General features: G+C 40.2%; 1 protein-coding gene across 8 annotated transcripts in view; it reads right to left on the reverse strand.

Annotated features, from left to right (window-relative positions):
* Window positions 1-6882: 6882 nt before the first annotated feature.
* SLC26A8 (solute carrier family 26 member 8) overlaps window positions 6883-26464 on the reverse strand; it is a 28748-nt gene continuing 9166 nt past the window's right edge. For 3 of the 8 annotated variants that reach the window (XM_061630457.1, XM_061630465.1, XM_061630464.1), the window contains 11 exons: window positions 26186-26299; window positions 24920-24997; window positions 22847-22942; window positions 21951-22057; window positions 20572-20641; window positions 19751-19843; window positions 19326-19460; window positions 17811-18140; window positions 15731-15785; window positions 15409-15602; window positions 6883-7439 (listed from right to left, as the gene is read on the reverse strand). In XM_061630457.1, the coding sequence (XP_061486441.1) occupies window positions 7176-7439; window positions 15409-15602; window positions 15731-15785; window positions 17811-18140; window positions 19326-19460; window positions 19751-19843; window positions 20572-20641; window positions 21951-22057; window positions 22847-22942; window positions 24920-24997; window positions 26186-26299 (1536 nt within the window). In that variant the 3' untranslated portion in view covers window positions 6883-7175. Of the gene's footprint in view, window positions 7440-10834; window positions 10942-15408; window positions 15603-15730; window positions 15786-17810; window positions 18141-19325; window positions 19461-19750; window positions 19844-20571; window positions 20642-21950; window positions 22058-22846; window positions 22943-24919; window positions 24998-26185; window positions 26300-26464 lie in introns of all 8 variants that reach the window. The other 5 variants (XM_061630463.1, XM_061630459.1, XM_061630460.1 and 2 more) reach the window with 5 other exon arrangements.

Below are 26464 nucleotides of genomic sequence, written 5' to 3' on the forward strand. Positions count from 1 at the left end.
AAGGAGATTTCTACATAATTTTACCAGTTGTCTGTGACTTCCATACATTTCAAAACAAAACAAATATTTGTGTAGTGAGAAGGCTAATGGGTGAGAGTGGGCAGTACACAGTTTATTTGAACATGATTTACAAGAATCAAGCACCTTACCTTTTTTCTTATGAACATGGCTCTTGCTTTTCACTTTAAATTAAAATATAAAGTTCACTCTTAGGAATTAATCCCATATCTGCAAATGCAATATGAGAGTGACAATACAGCAATGGGCAAGTGCCTTGTGGCTACATGAAGGAGGAACTGCAGTGTGGCCAGCTTTATGGCGACAGTTCAAAGCTTTCCCTCCCTCATGTAGCCACAAGGCACTTGCCCATTATTATATTGTCACTCTCCTATTTGCATGTTCACCATATTCAAATCTTTTTTTAATGTGCTGATTTAGCACCATAGTGTGTACAGAACACAAATCTAAATTCTACCTGAATGCAAATATTCCACTTATTTTATTAATGAGACCTATATCATATTTGAGGGCCCAGGTATTGATAGGCAGTTCAGAAGCAAAGAAAGAAATAGCTCTAGTTAGTGTTTGACAACTGTAGTACAAATCTGAAATGCTCAGCATGTGAAACTATGATATTGAAATCCACCACTGATTGTTTCTCTGGAGCACTTTTAGACACTAACAAGCCTGCTAAAGCCTTGTATTTCTTCCATTATTTTTAAACTAGAAGTGTTGGGGAATGTTAATAAATATACATTTTAATTATTTGAGGTGGGGGGACTTTTCCTTACAGACAGACTTATGCATGCCACAATAGTGCATGGGATAGTTAATCTAGAATTTCCATGTCCGAAAGCTACATTTGCACCGCATGAAAACTTTTACTCACAAATTGCCACTAGGCTATGTGGGCATAAAGTCATAAATGTCTGGCCTGGAATTTCTTTTAACTTTTATCCTTTCATCAAATGTATTGCCCTCACGGTACTAAATATGGTAAATCTTTAGGAGCCTATACTTATTCTTTTAACAAAGGCGCTAGTATTATAAATGAAGTTGCAGTTTCCTCCTCTTTTTTATCCAACATTCATATTATTAAGGCTAGGAAGAGGGTTTAAAGTTATCATTATCCATTGATTCTGTTAATTAATACTTGGAACATTCTTCCCTTATTCCTCCCACAAAATATACTAGAAATGGACCCAAATTAATGAAATTTGTGGGTAACCACTTACATTCTTCTGTAGCTGGGTTACTTAAAAGTAGTAGTTTTAAGACACTTTGTCAGGAACCCTTGCCAGTGTACTCTGATGTTTTACAATCTTACCCTTTTTATATAAGCCCATCCCCCAGCAAAAGAATTGATCACATCTCAAAAATTACTAACCAGACAGTTTCCAAATCACTGGCTTTGGTGCTTCTCTCTGTAAATTCCAACTGAGACCCAGATTAATGCATATGGATCTTATTGCCATGCTGCTTGTGGCAGCACGGCAAATGATTGCGGGGGGGAGGGGCTGGAAAACATCCTCAGACTTTACAATGAGTAACTGGTATGCCCATGTCTGGTCCTTGGCTCTGTCTGAGAAGCTGACAGAATCAGTTTGACAAGCTAGGGGTCATCCCAAACCAGACTCCTTCGAAGTGAATGATTTGGCTGGGAGCACTAGAACATCTGTAACCCAGAGACAGTTTTGGAAAGGATTTCTTTGATAAGATCCTTGGTGGGAGTCCCTTTGACTGCACACTGGTACCCCCTTGCTGCCACCTTGTGACCCCTTACACGGAAATGTAACACTGAAACCTCCTGGTTATGTTTGTGATCTTTATTGTTGTTTGCTATCCTTTTACATGTTTATTATAAACATCTTAATAATAAAAAGAATTACACCCTTTCCACTCCCAAGCTTGTCCAGCTGTACAAGGGTGTTTCTCAGCCCTGTTTCCAGGGACCTCTCCCCTCTAGAATGGCTGTAGGAAAAATAAAAGAGATTTGGCCTTATGTTCCCAAAGCCCTGAACACAAAATCTTATAGAAACTTGAACAATAATCAATAGAACAATATAGCTTAGTTGTGCTGTTCCAGCACACTACTTACAGCTCCCAATTAAAACCACACAAAGTCGTCATCAATGATTTATGGAAAGGGAAATTGTCTGCCTTCAAGTCGATCCCAACTTATGGCTACCCTATGAATAGGGTTTTCATGGTAAGGGGTATACAAAGCGGGTATTCAGAAGGGGTTTACCATTGCCTCCCTCTGAAGCTAGTCCTACCCAGCTGGCTACGGCCTGCTCAGCTTGCCACAGCTGCAACTGCCTGCAACAGTCTGCAACTGCCAGCTGGGGGGGAACTGGGCTTCTTGGGACTATGTAGCTTGCCCGCGGCTGCACAGGTGGCAGGGCATGTAACCCCTGAGCCACTCACTGTGGGGGTGATCTTTAGCTGACCCTTTACACCCAGAAGACACGAGTGGGGATTTGAACTCACAGACTGTGGACTCCCAGCCAGGCTCTCCTCCCCACTGTGCTATAGCAGCTGTCAATGATTTATAGTCCATCCCAAACAATATTTCCATCTCACAGATCTTTGGTGGTTGCATGTGCAACCTAAAACAGCCCCTCAATTGAGCAACAACAGGCCATATAACAGAGATATAGACAAAGGATAAGACCCTATGGCAGCCCCAGACAATAACTCTACAGGTTTACTCTGGCAGCACATTTACAGGTCCTAATGACATCATCCATAGCATCACAGGGCTTATCCACATGGGAGCATTTCTTTGTAGCAAATACACTGTTTTTATCGTCATAATAGATTTGCAAGGTCCACACTTCATGCTCAATGGTAGTTGCAAATCCATTGTTTTCCATTCACACAGGTAGGCATTCCTTTGGGAAGGATTAGTGTCACTGTTTCCTTGTGGCCCTGCCCTCTAATTTTACATTTTTACTCCCTCCAGTTGCTCAGTTACTGGGCATGTGCCATATCTTTTACCTGCGCAATATTACCCCCCACCATTTCCTGAAGTTTGGTGGTTGAAAAGAAGTGGCCCTCCTTTCTCCGCTGCAGCTTGCTTTTTCTGAGTTAATTTTCCCCACGGGAAAAACAAATCAATATAATATTGATATTTTAAGTAAAATATTGATATTTTGAGAAAGAATCAATATCAATAGTTTTGAGGTGACTTTTTTAAAAAATCCATTTCAGATTTTTTAGAAACAATCGGAAACCAGGCACAGAGAGATGTCACTTCAAAAATTCTCTCCGCAGAGATAGAGAATATGAGAAAGAATGATAAAATCCAGTGGCAATTGCTGTCATTAGTTACAAGTGAAGGAAGTTTACTTGGGGAGACAGAGAGGAAAGAAGGGACGGCTGCAGCAAACTGTGAAGGGAGGAGGACAGAGCAGTCAGAAGTTGCTAGATAAACCATGAGAAACAAAATTGAATTAATGGGAGAGTTAGTGGGCGGGGAAAGGGGAATAGCTGAAAGTGACGATTCACCCGCCCATTAAAAACATCAAAGCAAACCATCTTCAAATACATGTGAACTGGAGTGGAGACATATTGTTCTACACGTTTCGTATCATCAGTGGATTGGGTTAATACGGATTTACAGGAGGGAAACTGCGTGATAGTTTCTGTTTGCCAGAAACGTCATGTGAACCATGCGAATTAAAAGATTGAGTAGCACAAAACACATAGTAAACTACCGTGCAGATGAGTCCACAGGTTCATTAACCTACTCATCTTCCAATGCAATATCAATGCATATCTTCCAATATCATTTATTTTATTTTAGCAGAGTTTGATACCACTTAATTGTAAATAAAACCTCTAAGCAGTTGTGTTCAGGCTGCACCAGATAATGGATCCCATCAAGCTGAAGACCAATGCTCAAAGCAAAGTAGCAAACAATTACGTAGTTAGCATTTAAGTCTAGTGAAATATCTTCAAGATAATGAGCTGTGTTTGAAGAAGTAGAAAAAGACTGGGTGGAATGGGAAGGCTTTTTAAAAAAATGTTGTTGTTATGTGCCTTCAAGTTGATTATGACTTATGGTGACCCTATGAATCAGTGACCTTCAAGAGCATCTGTCATGAACCACCCTGTTCAGATCTTGTTAGTTCAGGTCTGTGACTCCCTTTATGGAGTTAATCCATCTCTTGTTTCGTCTTCCTCTTTTTTTACTCCCTTCTGTTTTTCCCAGCATTATTGTCATTTCTAGTGAATCATGTCTTCTCATTATGTGTCCAAAGTATGATAGCCTCAGTCTCATCATTTTAGCTTCTAGTGACAGTTCTGATTTAATTTGTTCTAACACCCAATTATTTCTCTTTTTCACTGTCCATGGTATGCGCAAAGCTCTCCTCCAACACCACATTTCAAATGAGTGGATTTCTCTTATCCGCTTTTTTCACTGTCCAACTTTCACATCCATACATAGAGATTGGGAATACCATGGTCTGAATGATCCTGACTTTAGTGTTCAGTGATACATCTTTGCATTTGAGGAGTTTTTCTAGGTCTCTCATAGCTGCCCTCCCCAGTCCTAGCCTTCTGATTTCTTGACTATTGTCTCCATTTTGGTTAATGACTGTGGCGAGGTATTGATAATCCTTGACAAGTTCAATGTCCTCATTGTCACCTGTCAAGTTGCATAAATCTTCTGTTGTCATTACTTTAATCTTTCTGATGTTCAGCTGCAGTCCTGCTTTTGTGCTTTCCTCTTTAACTTTCATCAGCATTCGTTTCAAATCATTACTGGTTTCTGCTAAGAGGATAGTATCGTCTGCGTATCTTAAATTATTGATGTTTCTCCCTCCAATTTTCACACCTCCTTCATCTTGGTCCAATCCTGCTTTCTGTATGATATGTTCTGCGTATAGATTAAACAAATAGGGTGATAAAATACATCCCTGTCTCACACCCTTTTCTATTGGGAACCAATCGGTTTCTCCGTATTCTGTCCTTACAGTAGCCTCTTGTCCAGAGTATAGGTTGTGCATCAGGACAATCAGATGCTGTGGTACCCCCATTTCTTTTAAAGCAGTCCATAGTTTTTCATGATCTACACAGTGAAAGGCTTTGCTGTAATCTATAAAGCACAGGGTGATTTTCTTCTGAAATTCCTTGGTGCATTCCATCTTAAAATTCATTAAATGTTATGTATAATTTAGAAACCCTTGACTTTGAGAAGATGATGTAATCTAGTTCTGCGACTTTGGGACATTTACCATTCCTGGGTTATACGATGCTTCAATTTCTTTCTTTTAGCCTCCTCCTCCCCCACTTCTTCTTTAAACATGCTGCTAAAGGTAGCAAAGAATCCACCAGCATGATTCATTTCTTTATGACGATTTCAGCAAACAATGCATTCAATAAAACTTTTTTAAAATCAAGTTACTTATATAACATGAGAAACAAGCAGAGAACTGGGAATATGGGGAAACAATGAAAATGTATTTTCTAAGCCAACATTACAGTACCACAGACCGCATTGATATGGAAAAGGATAATTTACATTCCATACAAGAGAATGGAGGCATATTCACATTCTCATTCATCTGTATTGCCTTCTTGCAGGTGATTAGAATGTATCCACTGGGGTGTGCACTGACCACAAGATTCAGTCTGGACCCCAGTTTGGTGCTTTGGGAAACAGCCTGCCTTGGTCTGAAGTACTTTATAGGCTGCCTGAGTCAGCTCAGGGTCTGTCCAAGTCTGCTTCAGTTCTCTCAATGCCCCCTCATATTCACTACTGGAAAATAAAAAAGCAGCTATAACTTTCTTCCTTTTGACAAAGGTGAATAAAATTTGCAGGCATGCTATCCCCTCCAGAGCGGGCAAAGCTTCCAAACTATTGGCAAATAGGTCTGGGGGGGTGTTGTGCTAGGCACCTGTAAGTTTTGATTTTTTTAAATAAGGAAAAGTCCATACACTTCTTATTTTGAGGCAGAACTGATGAATTTTGCAGGCAAGGTTGTCCCTTTGGAATCCTGCAAAACATCAAAAGGATAGCTGCAGTGGTTTTCCAGCAAGGGTAGTTATTGCAGTTTGGTGCTGGATAAAATAGGAAACAGTTAATCTCCCATAACGTTGGTCTCATAATTGCAAACCTGAAAAAAGAGTAAGGGAGGACAGCTTGCTCCTGAAAGAAGCAAGGAGCAGCTATCTTAAGCTCTGAAGGGTTCAAAAATTAGAAAGAAAAAAGTAAGAGAGGTGCCCTGGGTAAGAAACCTGTAAAATTGCAAAGAGGTTCAAGAGCTTTTGTGCCAGGCACCTTTAATTTTGGGGTGGGAAGAACTAAAATAGATCTGCTTTCTGGGTGAAATCATTCCCTGATTACATGCTTGACCTGTGAGTCTTAATACCACTCTCCCTCTGCCCTCTTCTCTCCCCATCCTGGCATCTTCCTTAAGCTTAGAGACATGTTTTACAAAGCTGTGCCCCACTCCAAAGATTTGGGATTCGAGAGCATCGGTAAAAAGCAGTCTCTCTGGTCATGAGTTAGATCTGTCAATCATGAAGGCTCCTTCCCTGTTCTGATCCTGGTATTTCCCTTAATCTAGAGACCTAAGTTTCACTTTTCTTTATATGGGAAGCTTAGAGACATAGCTTTGCTGCTGCAGCAGATTTGTTGTTGCCAGCAGAAAAAATCATGGTGATGCTATTTGGGCAGCATTATGCGTCTTTTGTGGCTTCTGCTTTGCTCACTCAGTTGTACAAATCAAAACATTCCCTAATAGAGACTACTTAAGGTTCAGCAGCATCACAGTTTCTCATGGGACAGTTCTTTCTCTATATATTTGGGAGGCAAAAGGGAAGTAGAAAGTCTATTATGAAAGAAAATACACATAGTAAAGTATGCAGAAGTTTTAGAAATTAATCAAACAATTTAATTAATGGTTCTCAGTGGCATAGTTAATTTCAATTGCTGGTTAAAATTTTACAAAAAAATTCTTTTATAAATTTTTTTCTTTATGTTTATGATAAGATCCATAAGTGCTGCAGCATTTCCCCTTGCAATATCAGCAAAAGAATGGTTAGCTTTTTAATAATATTAATTTAAAGGCAAAACAAAAAAGTAACAGTCCATATGAGAATTACCTGAACTGTGTCATAGCTGTACCATTTTTAATGTAGCTAATTCCAATAGATCTCAAAATTTAGATGTCACTGCTATATTTCCATTTCCCCTCCCAATCTTGATCATCTTCATTTTCTTCCGCTCGAGATGTTTCAAGATGGTGATGAGGGATTGTCTCTATCTCACTCTGGAGAGAATATGTGCGGAAAAGATCTGATATGGGCTCATCAATGTAAGCGTCACTCCGTAAAGATTTTACGGAGGTAGTATCTCTGTTTCCATTTGACTGCAAGCTCCGCCTATCTGACTGCTGACTTCTCCCCGAGTGCTGACTTCTTCTCTCCTGAAACACACAGAAATGTAGAATGCCTACTTGGTCACATATCCACAAATATATGTATATTATCCCAATATCACATCTCCATGGTTATATTTTCATAGGGTCCCCATGCAATGCACAGTTCCAGAAAGCCGTTAAGTGCACAAGCATAGAATTTAGCAAAGAAAGTTAAAGTAAAGACGCTCAGTCTGTCCCGTGAAGAGATTACAGGCAACATTCAGAGAGAAGGAAACTACTGAAGTTGACTAAGGCGTCAATCTTCTTCACACTTAACTTAGAAACAAGTCCCGTCGGCCCATGTGGAGGAAGTTCTAAACTGTACTTAACTAGCTGCATATTGGTCCAAGTCTCTTAGGTTCTGTTTTAAACACGAAATTCCCTTGCTGAGCTCCCATCAACCCCAGCCAGCATGACCAATATCTGAAGCTAGTTAATGAAAAACATTTCCCTATATTTACATGGGACGTCCATATCTTGAGACGCTTGCTAGAGCCAATCAGAAACTATATTAAAACAGAATGAGCAACATTCTGAACTATGAGCTGATGCCACAGGCCTTCTAGAACAGAGTATGAGAAAGAGAGAGAATCTGAGAAACAGAAACATGTGCTATCCTATAAAACATAAGCCCTGTTTAAGGGTTCACTCTACTATGCTAACTGTGCAGAGGGGAAAGGGAACCACACCCTGTGGTCCTACGCACAATATGGCCATGCCTCACTGATCCCATGCCAAATGGGGAACCTGCAAAGGGATGCCCTTGCATGTATAGTTGTATACACATAGGTGTTCTGCATGTTCAGAAGCCCTGAAGATCAGGATTGTACACACTTAGCCACCTTTTTGTTAAATACACAGACATGAGGGATACTATTGTTGTTATTATTAAGTTGTATCCAGTGCAGTGCTAAGTCAGGGTCCTGTTATCGCAAGGATTACTGCTAGCGTGACTGGACTCTCTCCGTTCTCCCTCTTGTGAACCCTCTGAATCTGTTTTAGTGGTTCCCCCAACCCCCAGAGTAGATTTGGGGAGGCCATGGGGCATATGTAGGGTTGGGGGGAAGTTGCACTAGTGGTAATCCTTATGCTGATGGGATGTATTAGTTGAATACTGCCCATTATCCTTTATTAAAGTTATATCCTGCCCTTGCTCCCAATAGAGCCAGCATGACATGGTGAGATTATGGGCAGGACCAGCAGGTGCAGTCCTGATTCATAAATTTAGCCCATGTGTGAAGGAAACATTTGGGTGGGGCAATGCTCTTTGAAGGACTATTAGTCCAAGACTTTATTAGGACATCTCCTCTGCCCAGGCTGTGGTAGCTGGCTAGCAGCAGCAGGGCCAGGCCAAGATATTTTGCTGCCTGCGGCAAGGGATAAGATGGCACTCTCCCCTTCCCATTCCATCCACAGAAGCTGACTGGGCTGGCAGCTAAATTTTGATTCACTGGTGATGGGGGAGCATCTTCCACCACACTTGAGGACAATTGGCTAGCTTAAGGGCAGACAGCAGGCAAAGGGGCACACATACTGCTCCACTGTTCCTCACCCCAGCATCTGCTGCCTGAGGTAACCACTTCATTTTACCTAATGATAGAACCAGCCTTGGGCAACTTAATATCAGGGACATTTTGATCACAGGGACAGTGGGAACTAGGGTTGCCAGGTTCAATCTCTGAGACTGATCCTGTATCTTTAGGAGAAGAGAAGGTCAGCCAACTGCAGGTGTTCTTGCAACCCTGTCATGGGAAAAAACACAAGGTGAAATTCTCCCTCCCCCCTGCACAACTTTTAAAGATACAAAAGACCTCTTGGAGGCCGAGCTTCCAAGGTTATTCCCATATTGTGGTTATTCCCATGACAGGGTTGCAAGAACACCTGCACTTGGCTGACTTTCTTTTCTCCCAAAGATACAGGATCAGTCTCAGGGATTGAACCTGGCAACCCTAGTGGGAACTAGTGCTGCTGCTAATATTTATAGACCCGAGGACTTATGTGAGTAAATGGGTTAGCCCTCTGGTCTCAAAAATGCATAGAAGAACTAAATGCTAGATCCCAGGGCTACATCTAAAGGGTATTTGTCCATACAAAGTATATGTGAGTCAGGAGTGGGGAAACATTTCTGGCGGGCCAGATCATTATCTCCCCAAGTCTGTTGGCCCAAATTTGACAGACAGGCAGGGCCACCCACATGTCAGTCACCTGACATCTCTATGGTGTCAGCTGATGCTGCACTTTGAAGACCCAGTTGTCAAGGCTTCAAAACACAGCATGGGCTGCTTGAAGGCCTTTTTGCAAATAGCTCTGTTCTTCAAAGGTCTGAAAGGGTTTTCAAACAGCTCTGTACTGTGCTTTGGCTGTACATGCTTGTTTCTAGGAGGGGAATTAGCATACATATTCAGCCAAACAGAGCAGGTTTTAACCCCCACTCATCAGCTGATGAGTGGGGGTTAAATCCTGTTGCTTTGGCTGCATGAGCCAGTTCCCAGTAGGGAACTGGTGTGCAGCCAACACAGAACTGAACCTCACACCTTACCTTACCCATCAGCTGTCATCACCCTCCATTGGAGTGATGTCAGCCAACTGGCAGATGGGCATGGTTTTTGAGAAATGGCCTCGCAGGCCAAATTTGATCGCATGATGGGCCAAGATGGGCTGGAGGTTTCCTATCCCTGGTATAAGTAACATACATACATGCCATACTGTTTTGCAGCCAGAAACATAAGGAGCGTACAACAAAATACATCTAAAAAAAGCTAAAATACCACCAAACTTCCATTTTCTGAAAACAAACATGGGATGGTGTGGGAAGAGGGGAGTTTGTGCTGGGCCAAGAGAAATTATGTCTGGGCACTGTTCCCAAGAGGGAAAAAACATCAAAGTCCTCTTGTGTTCCTAAAAATAGCTATCTACTCCTCTCAGATACAAAGTTTTCTCAAACCGCTCTGCAACACCCACATTCAACTGAATCAATCAGTAAAGATTCTCCTGAGTTCAGGATGCAAATGTAAACAGGGATGTCTCTGATTGTGGTTAACTATGTCAAGATTCTGTTGTGGAAAATGGTTCTGTACTTTAGCTGAAAGGGCTGAAAATTCTACTGCTTTCTTCAGCTACCTCCAAACCATACAATTAAAGCACATTGCTTCTTACAAAGAATCCTAGGGGCTGTAGTTTGTTAAGGGTGCTGGATGGAAATTGTAGTTGGAGGTAAACTATAGTTCCACAATTCTTTGGGGGAAATAATGTGCTTTAAATGCGCTTTAACTGTATGGGGTGGATGTGAACCTGGTTAGAATACCACTCTTCACCAGAGTGCAGCTGATAAACTGATCCTAAGCTAAAATCACTGTGTAGCATCCTTCCTCAACTGCCTGGGACCCCAATGAAACTTGTACCTGTGTGCCATTTCCCAACATTAAGGATGCAGTAGTTGGGTCACAAGGTCTAGTAGTCCCACTGAAGAAAGGACTGAGCTTCGCTCTCTCTCCTTTGCACACAACAACTGAAACAGAAGTAACTCATTCATTTACAAACCAGCTTTTTAAAAAACAGAGAACAATCTTTTACTCTGACTGTAAAGATTTTTCCCAGGAATGTAAATCCTCTACTGAAGAGAGGGGTTATGTATGCTGTTACTTCTGACATGAGCTAAAGCCTTGACTGCTGATATTACTAATTGTACTTCTGTATTTTCCCCCTGATGTTATATTTCAGCCTGCCTTGAGAATAACTGTATATCCAGCATGGATTTTTCGCATTCCACAATGTTAAATTGAAAATACCCCCCATGCTATTCTGATGCTTCCCATAAGTTCATTTTAAAACAAAACCTTGCGAAACTTATAGTCCTGAACTCAGAGACACTTGCTTAACAACCCTCTAAATTTTCATGGTGATACACAAAACACTCAAGAGAGAATTGAGAGTTCAAGGTGTAAAAAGAGAGAGAAAAACAGACTCCTGTTGGGACTTTTTTCTGTCAGAGATCTCATAATTTGTTGAAATTAATTAAAAATCAGCTATGTTCACAGAGTACCTGTAATTCTATTACTGACCTTGCCCCATATTCTGACCTTCATCTTCTACAGTTTAAAGGTTTAAAAAATGCCTGGCTCATTTTTAATTAATTTAAGAAATTTAGCATTGAACTCAATGATAAGGCCGGGCATGCTCAGAAAGAACCAAGAGTCAGTATTCTAAAAGCCAGAGTCACAGCCGCTGGGCTTGCCTAATCAGGGGGCCACACCCACATCAGACCTTTATTTCACTTGACACAGCCATGGCTTCTCCCAAAGAATCCTGGGAAGTGTAGTTTGTGAAGGGTGCTGAGAGGAAACTCCTATTCCCCTGACAGAGCTCCAGTGGCCAGACTGGTTTAACAGTCAGCCTCTCTGACTGAAGGTCTGTGAGGGGAACAGGGCATCTCCTAGCAACTCTCAGCACCCTTCACTAACTACACTTCCCAGAATTCCTTGGGAGAAGCCATGACTGTCTAAAGTGAAATAAAGGTCTGGTGTAGATGTGGTCAGGGACAGTTTTGGTTTAAATTTGGGTGGGAGGCTACACGTGCCTGCTGTAGAATAAAAAGATGGGGGAAACACTGGAAAAGAATGGTACTGTTCACAATGTTTTCCTTTTGGAAAGGAAAAGAAAGGGGCTTCCCCTATGCCCAGTGCCCACCCACCCAATCTCCTCTCCCTCCCCTCCCTGCTCTCTTCCCCCCCTTCCTGCCCTTCCCTCAGGTCAGTTTTACCTATCTTAAGCATGATTGCACAGGAGTAAATCCCACTGAACTCAATAAGCATGCAAACGATCAAACCTGCCCACCCCTCCTCCTCCCTCCCATCACTTGTTTTGCCCCTTCCCTCCCCCTTCCTTCACCCCTCCCCTTCCCTCCCTTCCTCCTTCCCTCTCCTCTTCCCTCCCCCTCCTCCTTCCTCATGGTCAGTTTTACCCATCCTAACCATGATTGCATGGGAGTAAATTTCTTGAACTCAATAAGCATGCAAATTATCAGACCAGCCTTTCCCCTCCTGCCCCTCTCCTCTCCCTTCCTCCTCTCTTCTTCCTCCCCTCCTCCTTCTTCCTCCTCCCCTGCCCACTCCTGCCCTCCCTCCCTCCCCCCATGGTCAGTTTTACCTATCCTAACCATGATTGCACGGGAGTAAATCCCACTGAAAATAAACATGTAAATGATCAAATCTGCCCTCCTCCTTCCCTCCCCCTTCTGCCTGCTCCCCTCCCCCTCCTCCCCCTGCCCTTTCTCCCCTCCCTCCTCCTCCCATACCCTTCCTCCTCCTCCCCTCCCCATCCCCTGTGGTCAGTTTCACCTATCCTAAGCATGATTGCAGAGGAGTACCTTACCTCCCGGATTAAATAAAGCAGAAATTCACTAATAGGCAAAAACCCTTGCGGTTTAAGAAAGTACCTATAGCCAACAAATATTATATCAAACTTTAAAAAGCAGGGAAATTGGACAGCTATAGTGAATGCACCAGGGGAGTAGGAGACCTGATCTCCTCTCTGAGATATTGTACTGCCCTACAAATTTGTCAAAATGCACAAAAAACACAATTTGGGGTGGTCTTTCACAGTCCACTTCCTATGTAGCTTGGAAGAATTTGGTCATATGTGCCTCTGAGCATGTTTGCATTTTTACAAATTTGTAATTAGTGAATCTTATATTGATGTACTCAACCTATACATTCTTCTTTATTATGTAATATCCATTAGATTGTAAAGCTAGTATGAGGAGCAACTGCCTTTAATACTACACATTGTAAACCATTTCCTAGCAATTTTCTGCTAAAACCTCAGGACTAAATACAAATGTTTGTCCCTATTCGTCCTGCATATTATGGGATACTTTGCTAATATGCTTACCTTAATGAAGGGAATGTATGTGTGGGTGTGAATGTATTGTTTCTAGGAATATTTTTTAATGCTGTTTTGTCTTAATATATTTTAAGATTTGTTTTTATGATGTTTTAAAGTGTTTTTAGTGCCTTGTTTGCCACCCTGGGCTCCTGCTGGGAGGAAGGGCGGGATACAAACTAACCAAATAAATAAATAAATAAATATAAAAATAATAATAAAAAAAAATCCAGAGCCTGTGAGAGCGACCAACGGCAAGCATGAAGGCCACAAAGCTGAAAAACATGAGGTGTTGACAGACAAACTACAATAACTAAATATGAGTTTGGCCGCCTTGATCTATTGCAAAAGGTCAGTATGCCCCACAACCAATAGCACCTATCCATACCAAATGGAAACTGTGGTGCTATGGTAACTGGGGTGAAGAAGAGACAGACTTGATTGCTATCCGAAGTGGAAACAGCCAGGGGATATTGATACATTTATGGCTTAGTTGCAGTTTCCTTGATGATGGGAAAGGAGGACCAGTGAAGATTTCAAACAAACTTTTGAGTACAAAAGAACCCCACATGCAGAAGCAAGTTAGAGAAAGACCCACAGCTTCCATGAAGGCAGCGAGGACTCACTAGTCTCTACTCATGATACAACCCTTCTTGTCCCTTGGTTAGCACACCTATGTGTGAGTATGTGTTAGAGACTCAGGCATCTAGCATTTATTCCTCATTTCCTTTTGGGTAAGTCTCAAGAGCACTCATAGCTGGAAATGAATTGGGTATTGAAATAAACTTTAAACTTTTCTATATCAGTGTGTTTCATTAGGCTCCTCCTTGCAGCAATCCTGTTCCTTGCTCTGATCAGCCGAGGCTCTGGGTCTTTGGCAATTGCTTATTCTTGTGATACTTCAACCAGACATACATGCGACAGAAGAATCCTTCTGGAGTGTGGAGATGCAATGTGTGGAAAGAACAACTCAAATGCTCAGCAAAATCTTAGGGACAAACTTAGTTGGGGCAGACAGATTTATTTATTAATATGATTACCCTACTCATGTATAAACTAGGGACTGAGAATCTGATGTTTTACATCAGAAGGAGAGTATAGCTGACAGGAATGGAATGTTCCTGCATCTTATCTTTATTGTCTTCTGTTGCCTCAGGCACTTTTTGTGCCAGCCTGAGTTTGACTCCAAAGTTGAGCCAGGCTGGGAGAAAAGTGCCTGAGGTGACAGCCCATACAGAGGTAAAACACAGGAGAGAAAGGGTTTAGCTCTCCTCCCTCACACATTTTGAGGTAAAAATAAATTCCTCCTCCCTGCTTTACCCATGAACAGGAGAAGACACATGGACACCCAGTGTGGCTTCTCCGTTACATCTATTGTGGCCTTTAAAGATAATGCTGGTCATAAAGGTTTGATTAGCAAGCATCCCCACAACAATATTTCATATATTCATCCATAGTTTGATGGCAAATGAGAATGAATGAAGAACTATATGTCTCCAGAATGCTTATAAAAATATAAATGTTCTTAGCAACTTTAAAGTATAGTTGCCCACAGGGCCTTTATTGAAAATTCCACTAGTCCCTGACACTTGTGCAAACTTATTCCTCATAGAAATTACAATTTAAGCACTAGAAATAGGGGAAGGGAGGTATTTTTCCCACAGTGGCAAAATATTCGGATTGAATTCTCTGTGATGAAGCATTACTCTGAAGAAAGTAACACTGTTATCTTTTTTGCGCCAGGTCAAGACTTTCCTCTTCCCCCAGGCATTTTAGCATGTGTTTTTAAATTGCTTTTTAAAAATGTGTTTTTAAATTTTTAAATTTGTTTTTAATATTTTTAATTGTTGTAAACCGCCCAGAGAGCTTCGGCTATGGGGCGGTATACAAATGCAATAAAAAAATAAATAAGTCACAAGGATCCCTGCAACTTTGCTTAACAATTCATCTGGAAAAGTCTGTTACTGCCCCGAAGCTAAAAAGCCAGGGAAACAAATCTTTTAAATAACTCAGAGTTGAAATTACCAAACTGCTTTTCTGGATTAGCAATTGTCAGGTCACTACATTAATTACAGACCTCAGTCAAACATGATACCTTTTCCTCATCTAAAATCACCTCTGCCAACACTTCCTCTGGCAGTGTGGTACTGGGTTCTACCGGCACAGTATCTTGCAAGAGATCTGGCTCCACTGCAAAGAGTACAGCATCATGTAGGGTTGGAAAGAACCGTGCTTTAGTAACACACTGGTCAAAAAAATCATGTTTTTCAAAACTTCTTATTACAGTGGCTGTAAGATAAAAATGAAAGAGAATTACACACAGCAGCATGATAAAAAGACTCAGCATTACCATTGATATAATTCATATTATCAATATCCAAAATGGCTAAATAGAAAAGTACAATAACTATACTCACGATGACAGGCAGCTATCAGGATTGTGATACCAATATTCTGAAACACATGACACAGCTGTAGAAGGAAGTCAATATATTAAAATTAGTAATGCTTTCATCCTCCAAACCAAGGGTGGCTAACTCCCGGCTCAGGGGCCCAATTCTGTCTCCTAAGCAAGTTTTCCTGGTACCCCATCAATTTTGGAAGCAACAAACACACACACACAAAATGTAAAGTAGAAAAGGTGCAGGGAGCGAAGAGGTTTAAACCAGTGCCCTGGTGGGGATGCAAATTCCTCTCTTCCCAGACATCAGATCAATTGATGAGCAAGGAAGGGGCGATTACTCCCCCCATCTCTGCTGATCTGCACAGATCTATTACAATGGAGGTCTGTGTGCTCTTCAGGTCATGTGTGTGAGCGAGTGTGGAGTGGCCACACTTATCACTGGCATGTGACCCTTGGAGTGCTGACCAAGGGTGAATGTGGTCCTCGGGCCAAAAAAAGTCAGCCACCCCTGATCTGTGCATACCTGGCTTTGATGCAACATGGTAGGATATCAGTAGTATACCCTGCTTGCCTACCAGAGCAATGGTGCTCCCTCACCAGAATTCTGGTGAAATTTGATTGGCATCCTCCATACCATTGGGTGGGGCATTTCTACAAGGTATGAATCAGCTTTAATTTACAAGGGGAAGGGGACACCCACTAGCCAAAGTCAATTTATGTATGTGTATGTGTGTGTATAATGAAGTTAGAAAATTAAAAAAATAATTACTAATAATTATCTGAATTATTTTACTAATGTTTTCTACTGTTATAGTTTATTTTTATTGTGTTTTTATTGTTCTGTAAACTACCTTGATTTTTTTAAAATGAAAGGCAATGTACAATGAATGAAAAGCAGGTTTACAAATAATTTTAATGAATTAATAGATAAGATACTGTAATACATGAAGTAGGGTGATAAATTGTGCCTTATGTCTTATGTAAAAACAAACAGTCCAGTTCTGTAGCCCATTAAGTGAGCAGGAATATGTTTACAATCTTTATAAAAGAAAAAAAACTATGTTAATGAAATGCAAAGCCTGCTGGATCAAGCCAATGGCTCATCGAGTCCAGCATCCTGTTCTCACAGTGGTCAACCACATGCCCCTGGGAAGCCAACAAGCAGTGCCTGAGTTCAAGAGCACTCTCTCCACTCATGATTCCCAGGAATGGGTATTCAGAGGCATACTGCCTCCAACCATGGACAACCTTTCACAGCAATGTTTTTTTTCTTCTTTTCAGTGAATGAATTAAGCTGGTACTGGCACTATCTTTCATGTAACTTTTGATGATGTAACTCCTTTCAGTCCCTCTTTAATAACCTTTGTTGTTTCCCATTCTTAAGCTCTAGGGCACTAATTTTAAACATGTCATGGTACTGTGACTATGCTTGCCTTCTCATACCAAGTTTTGTGATTTGTCCTGGTTCTTCTGACTCAGTTATGTCCTTAATGTCATCAGACCATCTGGGTAGTTCTTAAGTATTTTTGTTCTTTAATCCTTACTCCTATAATTGCATTGACCTCTAACATCTTTGCCAAACATCAATTCGGCTTGTTAACTGACATCCCCAGTTATACCTCCTGTTTCCCCATCACGTTATTTTTTGTAATTGGGATTCATACATAAATTAATTCTTAAAGTCACCTAACGCACATCTGGCTACCTAGATAAGATACTTCCAGCAAGTCTTAAGGCTGAGATGCTGAATATATGCGGGCTTGGGACTTAAATGTGTGGTGGATCCTTTTGCAAGATCAAATTCCACATGAATCCTCCATTAAGTAACTGAAAAGCTATTTTAAAAAACCCACCACTGCAACTACTATTGCAAGTGGAAAACTGGTGTCTGAAACATTCTAGTTTCTCCTAAGATCTATTTTCCCCACATTGTTTACAATTGACCTTGGTTATAAACTTGTACATTTTCATGTCCATCCATAAATGTCAGAAAAGGTTCTGTGTCTTACTTTAAAAAAAATACATAGAGCTAGTATAAGTAAATACTATAGAATAATAAAAATCTCTAAGCTGTAATAATTCAGGTAACTTACCTCCCGTAATAAATAGGAAGCTTGTAAATCAACAAAGTGCACCATGCTGAAATCTAAAATAATGGTGTGGATCATATATGTTGAGGACTCTGAATCAAGTGGGTACAAATGAGTTGTGGATCTTGTTATAGGAGGATCTGAGCAAAACCATAACCTGTTCAGATCTTCTTTCCTCTTTACATAATCATGTCCTGTTGCCCTTTCCATGTATTGAGTCTCAGAAGGGTATCTCTTCTCAATTCTTGACCAGCGTACCAAAGCCAAAGAAGAAGCAGATGATGTCTCATTAGCTGTATGAACTCGCTTTAGAAGTTTCTCTGTGTAAGGTATCTAGAAATGTAAGAGAGATGAGGTTCTAGACCAGGGTACGACAACATTCTGCTTCATTTATTCCTTTTTCCTTTCTCCTGTTAAAATGTGTTTAAGAAAACTATATGTATGGATGTTACAAAGATATGTAAGTGTACCCCGGCTAAAGTAAACAGAACTTCCACGCACCCAAGAATTCTGCCATTCTCGGTTTAGGCTGCAATGCTACTCACACTTACCTCAGAGTAAGTTCCACTGAACTCATTGGGCCTTGCTTCTGAGAAGATGAGCACAGGACTGCATTGTTAATCAATCATGTTATTTATTGCTATCAAAAGCATATTCAATGTTTAAAAAATTATTCTTGTAAGAACACAATTGCATAGAGTTAAAATAATTAAAATAAATAATTAAAATAACTGAGGATGTTTGACATTAATTTTGATAGATAAAAGAACTGCGAATCAGCTGAGAAATGTTAAGTATCTAACTCTGTCCCGTTTATTGTGGGATAATTTTCAACATGTATTGTGATCCAGATGCTGGACTGAAATATTAATGTGTATTTTTCATTCTCATACATAGGTTTGAGTACAAGTGGAGATTTATACTAAAGCAGCATACTTTGCAAAGCCATCAAAGCTCAAGTGTCTAAAAGCAAAAAATAAACATCTAGGTGCACTGATGATAGGAATTGAAAACCCATTCAGTTTTACAAATAACAACCCTTACAAATAACCAAGGATAAAAGTAAGCTCCATTCCACTCCGTATTCCCTGCACAGTATTCCTGGGCAGCACAGAGGGTCTCCCCTTGCACTGAAGTGTCAGCACCAAAACTCCTTTTGTATTGGCCCAAGGTGGGACCAGCTCCCACTACCACAGCAAGAGATTAGGGATCTGCTTTCATTAGTTCAATCATGCTTGAAGTAACATCTGCAGCATGGCATAGGATAAACATATTTTCTTCATGTATTTCTCTAATTATATGTTCCACTGAACATCTAGTTTGGCTCTAAGAAATTTAATGTTTTATGCATAGTGATAGATGGAGTTTACGTATATTTCATCAAATCATGTGCAGATGTATTCACCAGGCAGGTGTAGACTTTCTATTTAGGCTAGGTGAAAGCATTTGTCTAAGTGACACCTGCATAGGAATTCTAACAGAGTTTATTTAAGACAAAGAAAGAAATAATTCTCTGACCCTGAGTAATGGTTCAGGTGGATCACAAACACAGGCACAGTTTAAATCCTTGTTCTGTCCTTTAACACTAGACATACTGACTGAGATCAAAGCTCTCATCTCATTTTCATCAAGTGGCACTGCTTTCATATCCATCTGAAATAGAAATAAAGATAACTTATCAGAGGCAGCAGCCTTTTTTAGTGCAGAGGTTCAGAGTAGGGATGGACAAATCTATCCCCAATATAGCATTTTTGTACATATTACTTGACTGAACTGTATCTCAACATTCAGAGAAGTGCAAACTTCAAAGGATAGCAGTGTTTCAGTTCATGTCTTGTTTCAGAAATTGTGACTAGGTAGATTTGCTTTTAAATGCATACTGTATTTAATTTCTCCCCATCCGTAGTTCTACGTTATCTTATCATTTGGAGAGTACCATTTACCTTTTGTAAAATGTAGGCTTTGAAATGTTTCATATTTGCTGTTGAAATGGAGGCACAGCACTGGAATATTTTAACTCCCTGAATCTCTATAGCCTAAAGAGAGAAACAAAACTGAAATATTTACAAGTGGAACCTGCAATAAAATGTTGTGGTGTGGAGTGCTCCTCTTCAGGATTTCTGTTATGCAGTTTTTCTGGATACAGTTTTCCATTCCCCCCATCCCACCTCCAACAATCCATCAGCATTCCATGCACACTGAGCATGCTCAGCCACACAGAATTGTTTTGGGGGTTCCCTCTTTCCTTCAGGTTCCCTCCCCTGCAAATATTTATTTTTATTTCTGCAAATTTTTCCCATGCCTGCTGACATTTAACTCTTGTGGATGGATAGTGCCATTTTGGCTACAGAAGAATCTACACTTTTATTGAGATTGTTAGGTAATAAACTGGCACCTTATGAAGAAGAGCAATTTTCATGTTTGGCATGATCCAATACCAGATGAATTCAACCATATAAAGCTGCATTTAGAGCACTGCTGATATCAGAGTCGTCATGCGATAGTAAGCAGCGCACATTGTTGCTGTTAATTATATTCTGTTAGAAAATCACCATGCCATACTTTTCAGAGGTGTTGGTGGGATGCCAGCAACTCTATTTTTTCAAGTATGGTTCTTCATTGACAGACACAATTGTGGTAATTATACACAATGCCCAACTAAAACTGCATTCCTGAAATTAATTCAATCTGATGTAGCAGCTACTTATATGCCAGGGATGGAGATTGGTTGTAGCAATTAATATTAATTCTCTGCCCCCCTTACCTCAGCATAGTCAGAAAAACTACGATAAATATTGGTGTTTGGAATCTGACCCAATGTCAACATCTTCATTCTGAAATAAGATGTTAAGTTAGATCTCCTTTCTTAAATACTGAGTAGAACCAATAGGAAACAAACCATGATGGACATGGACAACAATCCAATGATAAATGTGGTCGAAAAGAATGGAATACAGTAGTCACATAAACAAGATGCATCTCCCCTTAAATTATCTTTTTTAGTTTTATCTCTCTCCATGGAGAATGGATAAGAAAAACCAGATAACAACCTGATCCCATCATTACTGCTTACTGGGATGGTGTGAGGCAGGGTGGTGCATATGCTTGGGACAGCATAGGTGCATCAATGGGAGCACTGGATTGGCTCTGCTGATGCTCCAGCTGGCTGACTCCGATCTTGCTGAGGCCTGCCCCTCACTGTCTCAGTAAACAGCAGTGACAGTGCTGCCAAGCAGCAGGGTTCCGTGGTGCTGCTTGGCTGCTCCTGCTCTCTCTCTTTTCTTTTCAATATTCCTGTTAGGTTGTCCACCAAAAGATGGAGAATGTTACAACCTGGCCACTATTCTTTTTAATTTTTTTTTTCAAAATTGGTTTTTATTGAAAATTTTAAACAGAGAATATAGTACTGATTCCATAACAGCAAGATCAAAGTGCATATCCTTACATTCCACCTTTAACTTAGTGTCTGGCTCACCAAAGATCTTGGATAAGCCAAACAGTAATTTAACCAAGAGAAATAGCCCCCTCCACTCCCAGCCCCCTCCCCATGGCAAATATAATAAAGGTCCATGAAAAGAGAATTCATCACAGGAAAAAAATCAGAGGACAGCTACAAAAGTAAATTATCCTGATGACTCAATTAGTGCATCAAATTACAGAACAAAGGGAAATGAAATAGAATCCATTCAAAAATATCTTTACACATTCCATATTTGTGCATATTGGGATGGGGGATCACAACCATACTCTTTATGAGAGACATATGTTATAAATGGATACCAAATTTTAAGAAACTTGTTGTTTTTAGAAATCCCCCTTGCTACATGTAATTTTGCTGTTAATTTTTAATGAAGGCTAGGTACCATACCTTCTGGTACCAGTAACTTAAATTTGCTCCCTTAAGGTCTTTCCATTGTGCTGCTATTGTCATCCTTACATCCATTAAAAGATGCCCAATTCATACCTTATGAATTAACTATTCTTTTTAATTATCTCATTACATTTTCCTTAGTAGTGCTCCCTTCCCATAGAATCCATCTTTTTGAACACTTTTCTAATATACTCTGGTAACAACATAATTGCCTTTCTCCTCACACATTCGTCTGCAGCCCCATCATACAACACTACAATATAAGACAGTACCTGTGTGACCTGACACTTATTATGAAGAAGGCAAATCCCATAGCAATTCCCAAGCCAATATCTAGACCAAGACAGAGTACAGCGAGAAAGGTCACAATCCAAATTCCCTTTAATAAAAAATTAAATGGGAGCAATATTAGCTACTTAACAGGCACAAAACTGCAGATAAATCAAATTACAGTGTGAATGTGACTAGACCCTCATTTTTGGTTTTTTTAACAAATGGCAAATCTGAAAAAAAAATTTAATTCAAGTTAAATTTGCAGAAATTATAACATTTGAAGTGACATTTCAAAGTCAGACATAATAATCCTGGTTCAATAAGCCATTATTGCCCCTTCCACAAGAGCTGTGTGGCTACATGCTCTCTTCTCATTCTTCACCTTCCTTCCTCCCCTCATGTGCTCAGCTTCAACAAAGCTATTTTAGCTTTTTGAACCACAGTTTCCCATGCTGTCCAAACCAGGAAGTTGTGGTTTAAGGGCTCCCTCAAAATCAGATCTTAGTTTTATATTCTGGTTTGCAGAGTACCTATTTGGAAGCTGTTATTTAGCCCATTAGGAAAAAGTTACATACACCTTTAAGTTTTTGTCTAACAGATTTGTTTGCATTGGGAAAAATGTCACAGGGGAAAAAAGTTACATCCTCCACAGTTCCATGGTGCTGATCCACATTGGAGCCCAATGGCTGCTTTTTTAAAAAGAGAGGGGAGATCTGACAACAGATCTCTGTCATCTTGTTTAGTTTGATCCAAAATCCCTTGAGCAACAGTACATACAATCATATACAGTAGCACATCTACATTGGCATTGCACCACTGTTGCAATGGTATAACATTAGACTGCCACCCCATTTCATTTTCCTCTCTAGCTTTGAGTAGATCATGTAATACTTACAAAATCATATTTATCTTGCCTCCACAAGAAAGGGACATCCATAAATTTTTCAAGAAATGGGAACATGTTGACAAGTACGATAGCTGCCAAAACAGCCTGGGAAAATTAGAAAAACTAATTAAGCTTTTGCCAGTGCTGGATAATACTATGCACAGGATACACAGCATATTGCTAGATAAGCTGTTATAATAAGCCCTTAAAAGATCTTTGTAGGAATGAACAGGTTTTTGTTTGATTAGCAGGGCAGTGTTATATTGATATATCATGTTGCATAACTCAAGAGCATCTACCATTATATTTACATATTATTTTCCCTCCCAATATGATCACCTCCAACAGCAACTCTTCTGAAAAGGCCCTGCATCAATAAATATTGACATAGGTATCCTGTGTCAACAGATAAAAACCATCTTTAGTATAGCAACAAAGAGAAGCTTCTCCCACTGAAAATTTCAGCTGGTGGACTTTATGGACAATGCAGCTATTTCTTAGGGTTAGATTTTACTACTAGCACAGGGGTTCTTAACCTTTTCCACTGCCAGCACCTCTTGGATTTCCAAAATATGCTCTCGCACCGCCTGAAAAAATACTGTTCATTTTTAATTTTTATTTTATTTCATTTTATTTTAATGTGTGTTTTAGCCTAACTCAGCTAAGATAAATTACAGTTTTCCAAAATCTTTGGTTGGGCCTTGCACCCCTAGAAAAAGTGTCTCACACCCTTGGGGGTGCGTGAACCCCAGGATAAGAACCACTGTCTAGCAGGTGTCTGCCAAATGTCAATCAGCATTTTCTATCACCTTAAGGTCATTTCAGATATGGTATTGCCATCAACCCATCAGTGTCCAAGATGGAAAGAGGATGCCTCCCAGTCTATAACAATTGTTCTTGGCCTTCCTCTCCTCTCCCTCACTTCCTTAAGTCAAAAGTGGTAATGGGTAGAGACAGGAAGACTGTGCCTTGCAAGTCCATATACAGCCTGTGCAAACAATGCAGTCTTTTTCCTTCCTTAACCTCTGCCCTTTGATGAAATCAAGCTGGTGTTGCTGCCAGTCCACCTCCATCCTAGGCCAAACACAAGCAGGAAGTATTCCATAGCTCATCAGACCATGCAGAAATCTATCACTTTAGGCCAAGCACAAGCAGAGGGTAGGAAGAAAGGCTGGGCACTACCAGGCAGATGCACAGTCTTTTTCTAAGGCACACCCTTCCTCCCTTTTTGCATCCGCTCCAGACTAAGTGTGTGATGGGGAGTTAGTAGGGGGAGAGGAAGGCCAGCAGCCCTCCCACTAGTAGTAGCGAGAGAGGGGCTGGCCCTCACTTCCCCAGTTAGTTTTCTCCTTCAGGTGACATGATAATTCAGGAAAAAATTCCCTTGAGTTGCTTCTCCCCACATGTAGTAGAGAGTGGCCCACAGAGCCATTAAAGAAAGCACTGTGGCTCCACTGTCTCACAGCCGGATTCTTCAGGGGAACTCAGATGTTTTCAATGTGCTTTCAGTGCATGGTGTGCCTTGTGTTACATTATCCAGCCTCAATCCCCTTGCAATACACTCAGAGCAACCTCACATGGAAGGGAAGGAGGCACCATTCATGGGGCAGTCATTCCCCACTCCAGGACCTTCAAGTCTAAAAGACCTGGCTTTGCTGAGCTCCTCAGACTCAGAAGTTGCAGTCTCAGTACAGTCTCAACTACCCCAATGCTGTAGGAACCAATAATGGCCCTTTAAGAACAGAGGAGGACAAACAGCAAGGATGGACAATCCAGCCTCCGCAATGCCTCAGCATTCTGCTCCTGTCCTGTAAGTTCTAGTCGGCATCTTCCACAGTGCTGTCCAGGGTCCTGAAAGACCCTGCTTTGCTTTGTTGTTATTCTGCTCTATCAGTAAGAGCCTGTGCTACAGTCGTCTTCCCCAAGCCTCAAAACTGTGAAGTGACAGGACATATTGAATGTGCCATATTTATATGGCCAAAGGCTGGCTCTTTTATATAAAACTATATTCCAAGCAGATATAATATAAATGTGTCAAATAATGGAAACTCAGTAAATTGATGCCATTTCACATAAACTTACATTAGGAAGGAACTGGAAGTAGCTTCCCAATTTTAGCACAAGTACCAGCATTAAGGAAACTCCAATAAGAGCTGCAAGCTAATTAAAAAAATATAGTATTAGAAATGTGTTCTGGTATTGATACTCCACTGTTGAGTTCATTAGTTTAAAAAATCCTAATGTTATCAGCTACAACATCCATTTTGCAGTCCTTGTTACTGAAAATGACTGAGAATGCATTTAAAATGGTGAGTTCAATAGAGATTAACGTTGAAATTTCAGTTTGTGTGGACAGTGCATTATTTTATTAATTTGATAAGAATGTAATAGGATATAGTTCTGGATCTACAACAGTAGTTCCATAAGACAAAATTATTATGTGGCAATTTCATCTATCATATAATTATATAATTATAATTAAACAATTTGTTTCTTGGCCCAATTCAAGTCACTGATCATTACATATAAAGCCCTATACTACCTGGGACTATGATATTTGAAAGACTGCCTCTTTCTACATGAACCTGCCTGTCAGTTGTGGTTATTTTTCAAGGCCCTGCTCTGCATTTCTCTACCAAGAGACATGGTTGGCAGGAACAAGAGATAAGGCCTTTTTGGTGGTGATAACCTGAATGTGGAGCTCCTCCCAAGGGAACCTAGGTTAGCCTCTTCTTTGCTATCTTTTAAATGAGCACCTAAGATGTTACTAATCCACTAAGAATTTAATGTATTTTAATTTTCCCTGTCTTCTTTTTGTTTAAAGTAAAGGGAACCCCCCTTTAGGAACAAAAGCCAGGATATAAAATGTTTTCATAAATAATAAAAACTTGCATGAAGTGTCACTATAGAAAGCACAATAGCTGCTACTCCCAAATAACTAGTCCACAGTTTACATCTGTTCCTGTGGGTGTGCTCTCACAGACAGCCAAATCATTCATATAAGTAACAAAGGCAACTGCTCCTAATGCAAGTAATTAAAAGAAAATTTCAAATTACTGTGAAGCCCAGTTTTTCAAAATATGTTTATTTATTTAAATAGAATGTGTTCATACTGCATTATAAACATGATTATGTTAAATGAATACATGTTCACTATTTTAGGTCCATATTACATTGAGGAAAAATAAGCCCTCATAAATAAACCTAATTCTTGAATCCTACAGACTTACTAGGGAGTAAGATCTACTGAAATCAGTAGAACTTTTCTGAATAAACACTGTTTGGATTGCCTGCCCTATAACTAAAGGTTTGAAAGAAACAGTGGATTTCAAAAACCAACCAACTCACCTGAGTTTTTCCACCTGTCTTCTCCTGAATAACAGTTGTAGAAATAGCACAACTGACAACAAAACTTTTAAAAAATGAACTGGTGACATTGCATAGCCCAATTGCCATTAATTCCTGTATGAGATATATCAAAATTAAACACAATCAGATTATGATGTAAAAAGAAATACTCCTAAAGAATGATACACTCACAAGTCTTAAAGGAGAATGCAGAGATTAAATCCTTCAAGGGAAATTAATGAGAGCAGACTTCAAAGGAACCAATCCACTTGCAATGAT

This window comes from Rhineura floridana, chromosome 6 (genome assembly GCF_030035675.1).
Source record: "Rhineura floridana isolate rRhiFlo1 chromosome 6, rRhiFlo1.hap2, whole genome shotgun sequence".
Taxonomy (NCBI): domain Eukaryota; kingdom Metazoa; phylum Chordata; class Lepidosauria; order Squamata; family Rhineuridae; genus Rhineura; species Rhineura floridana.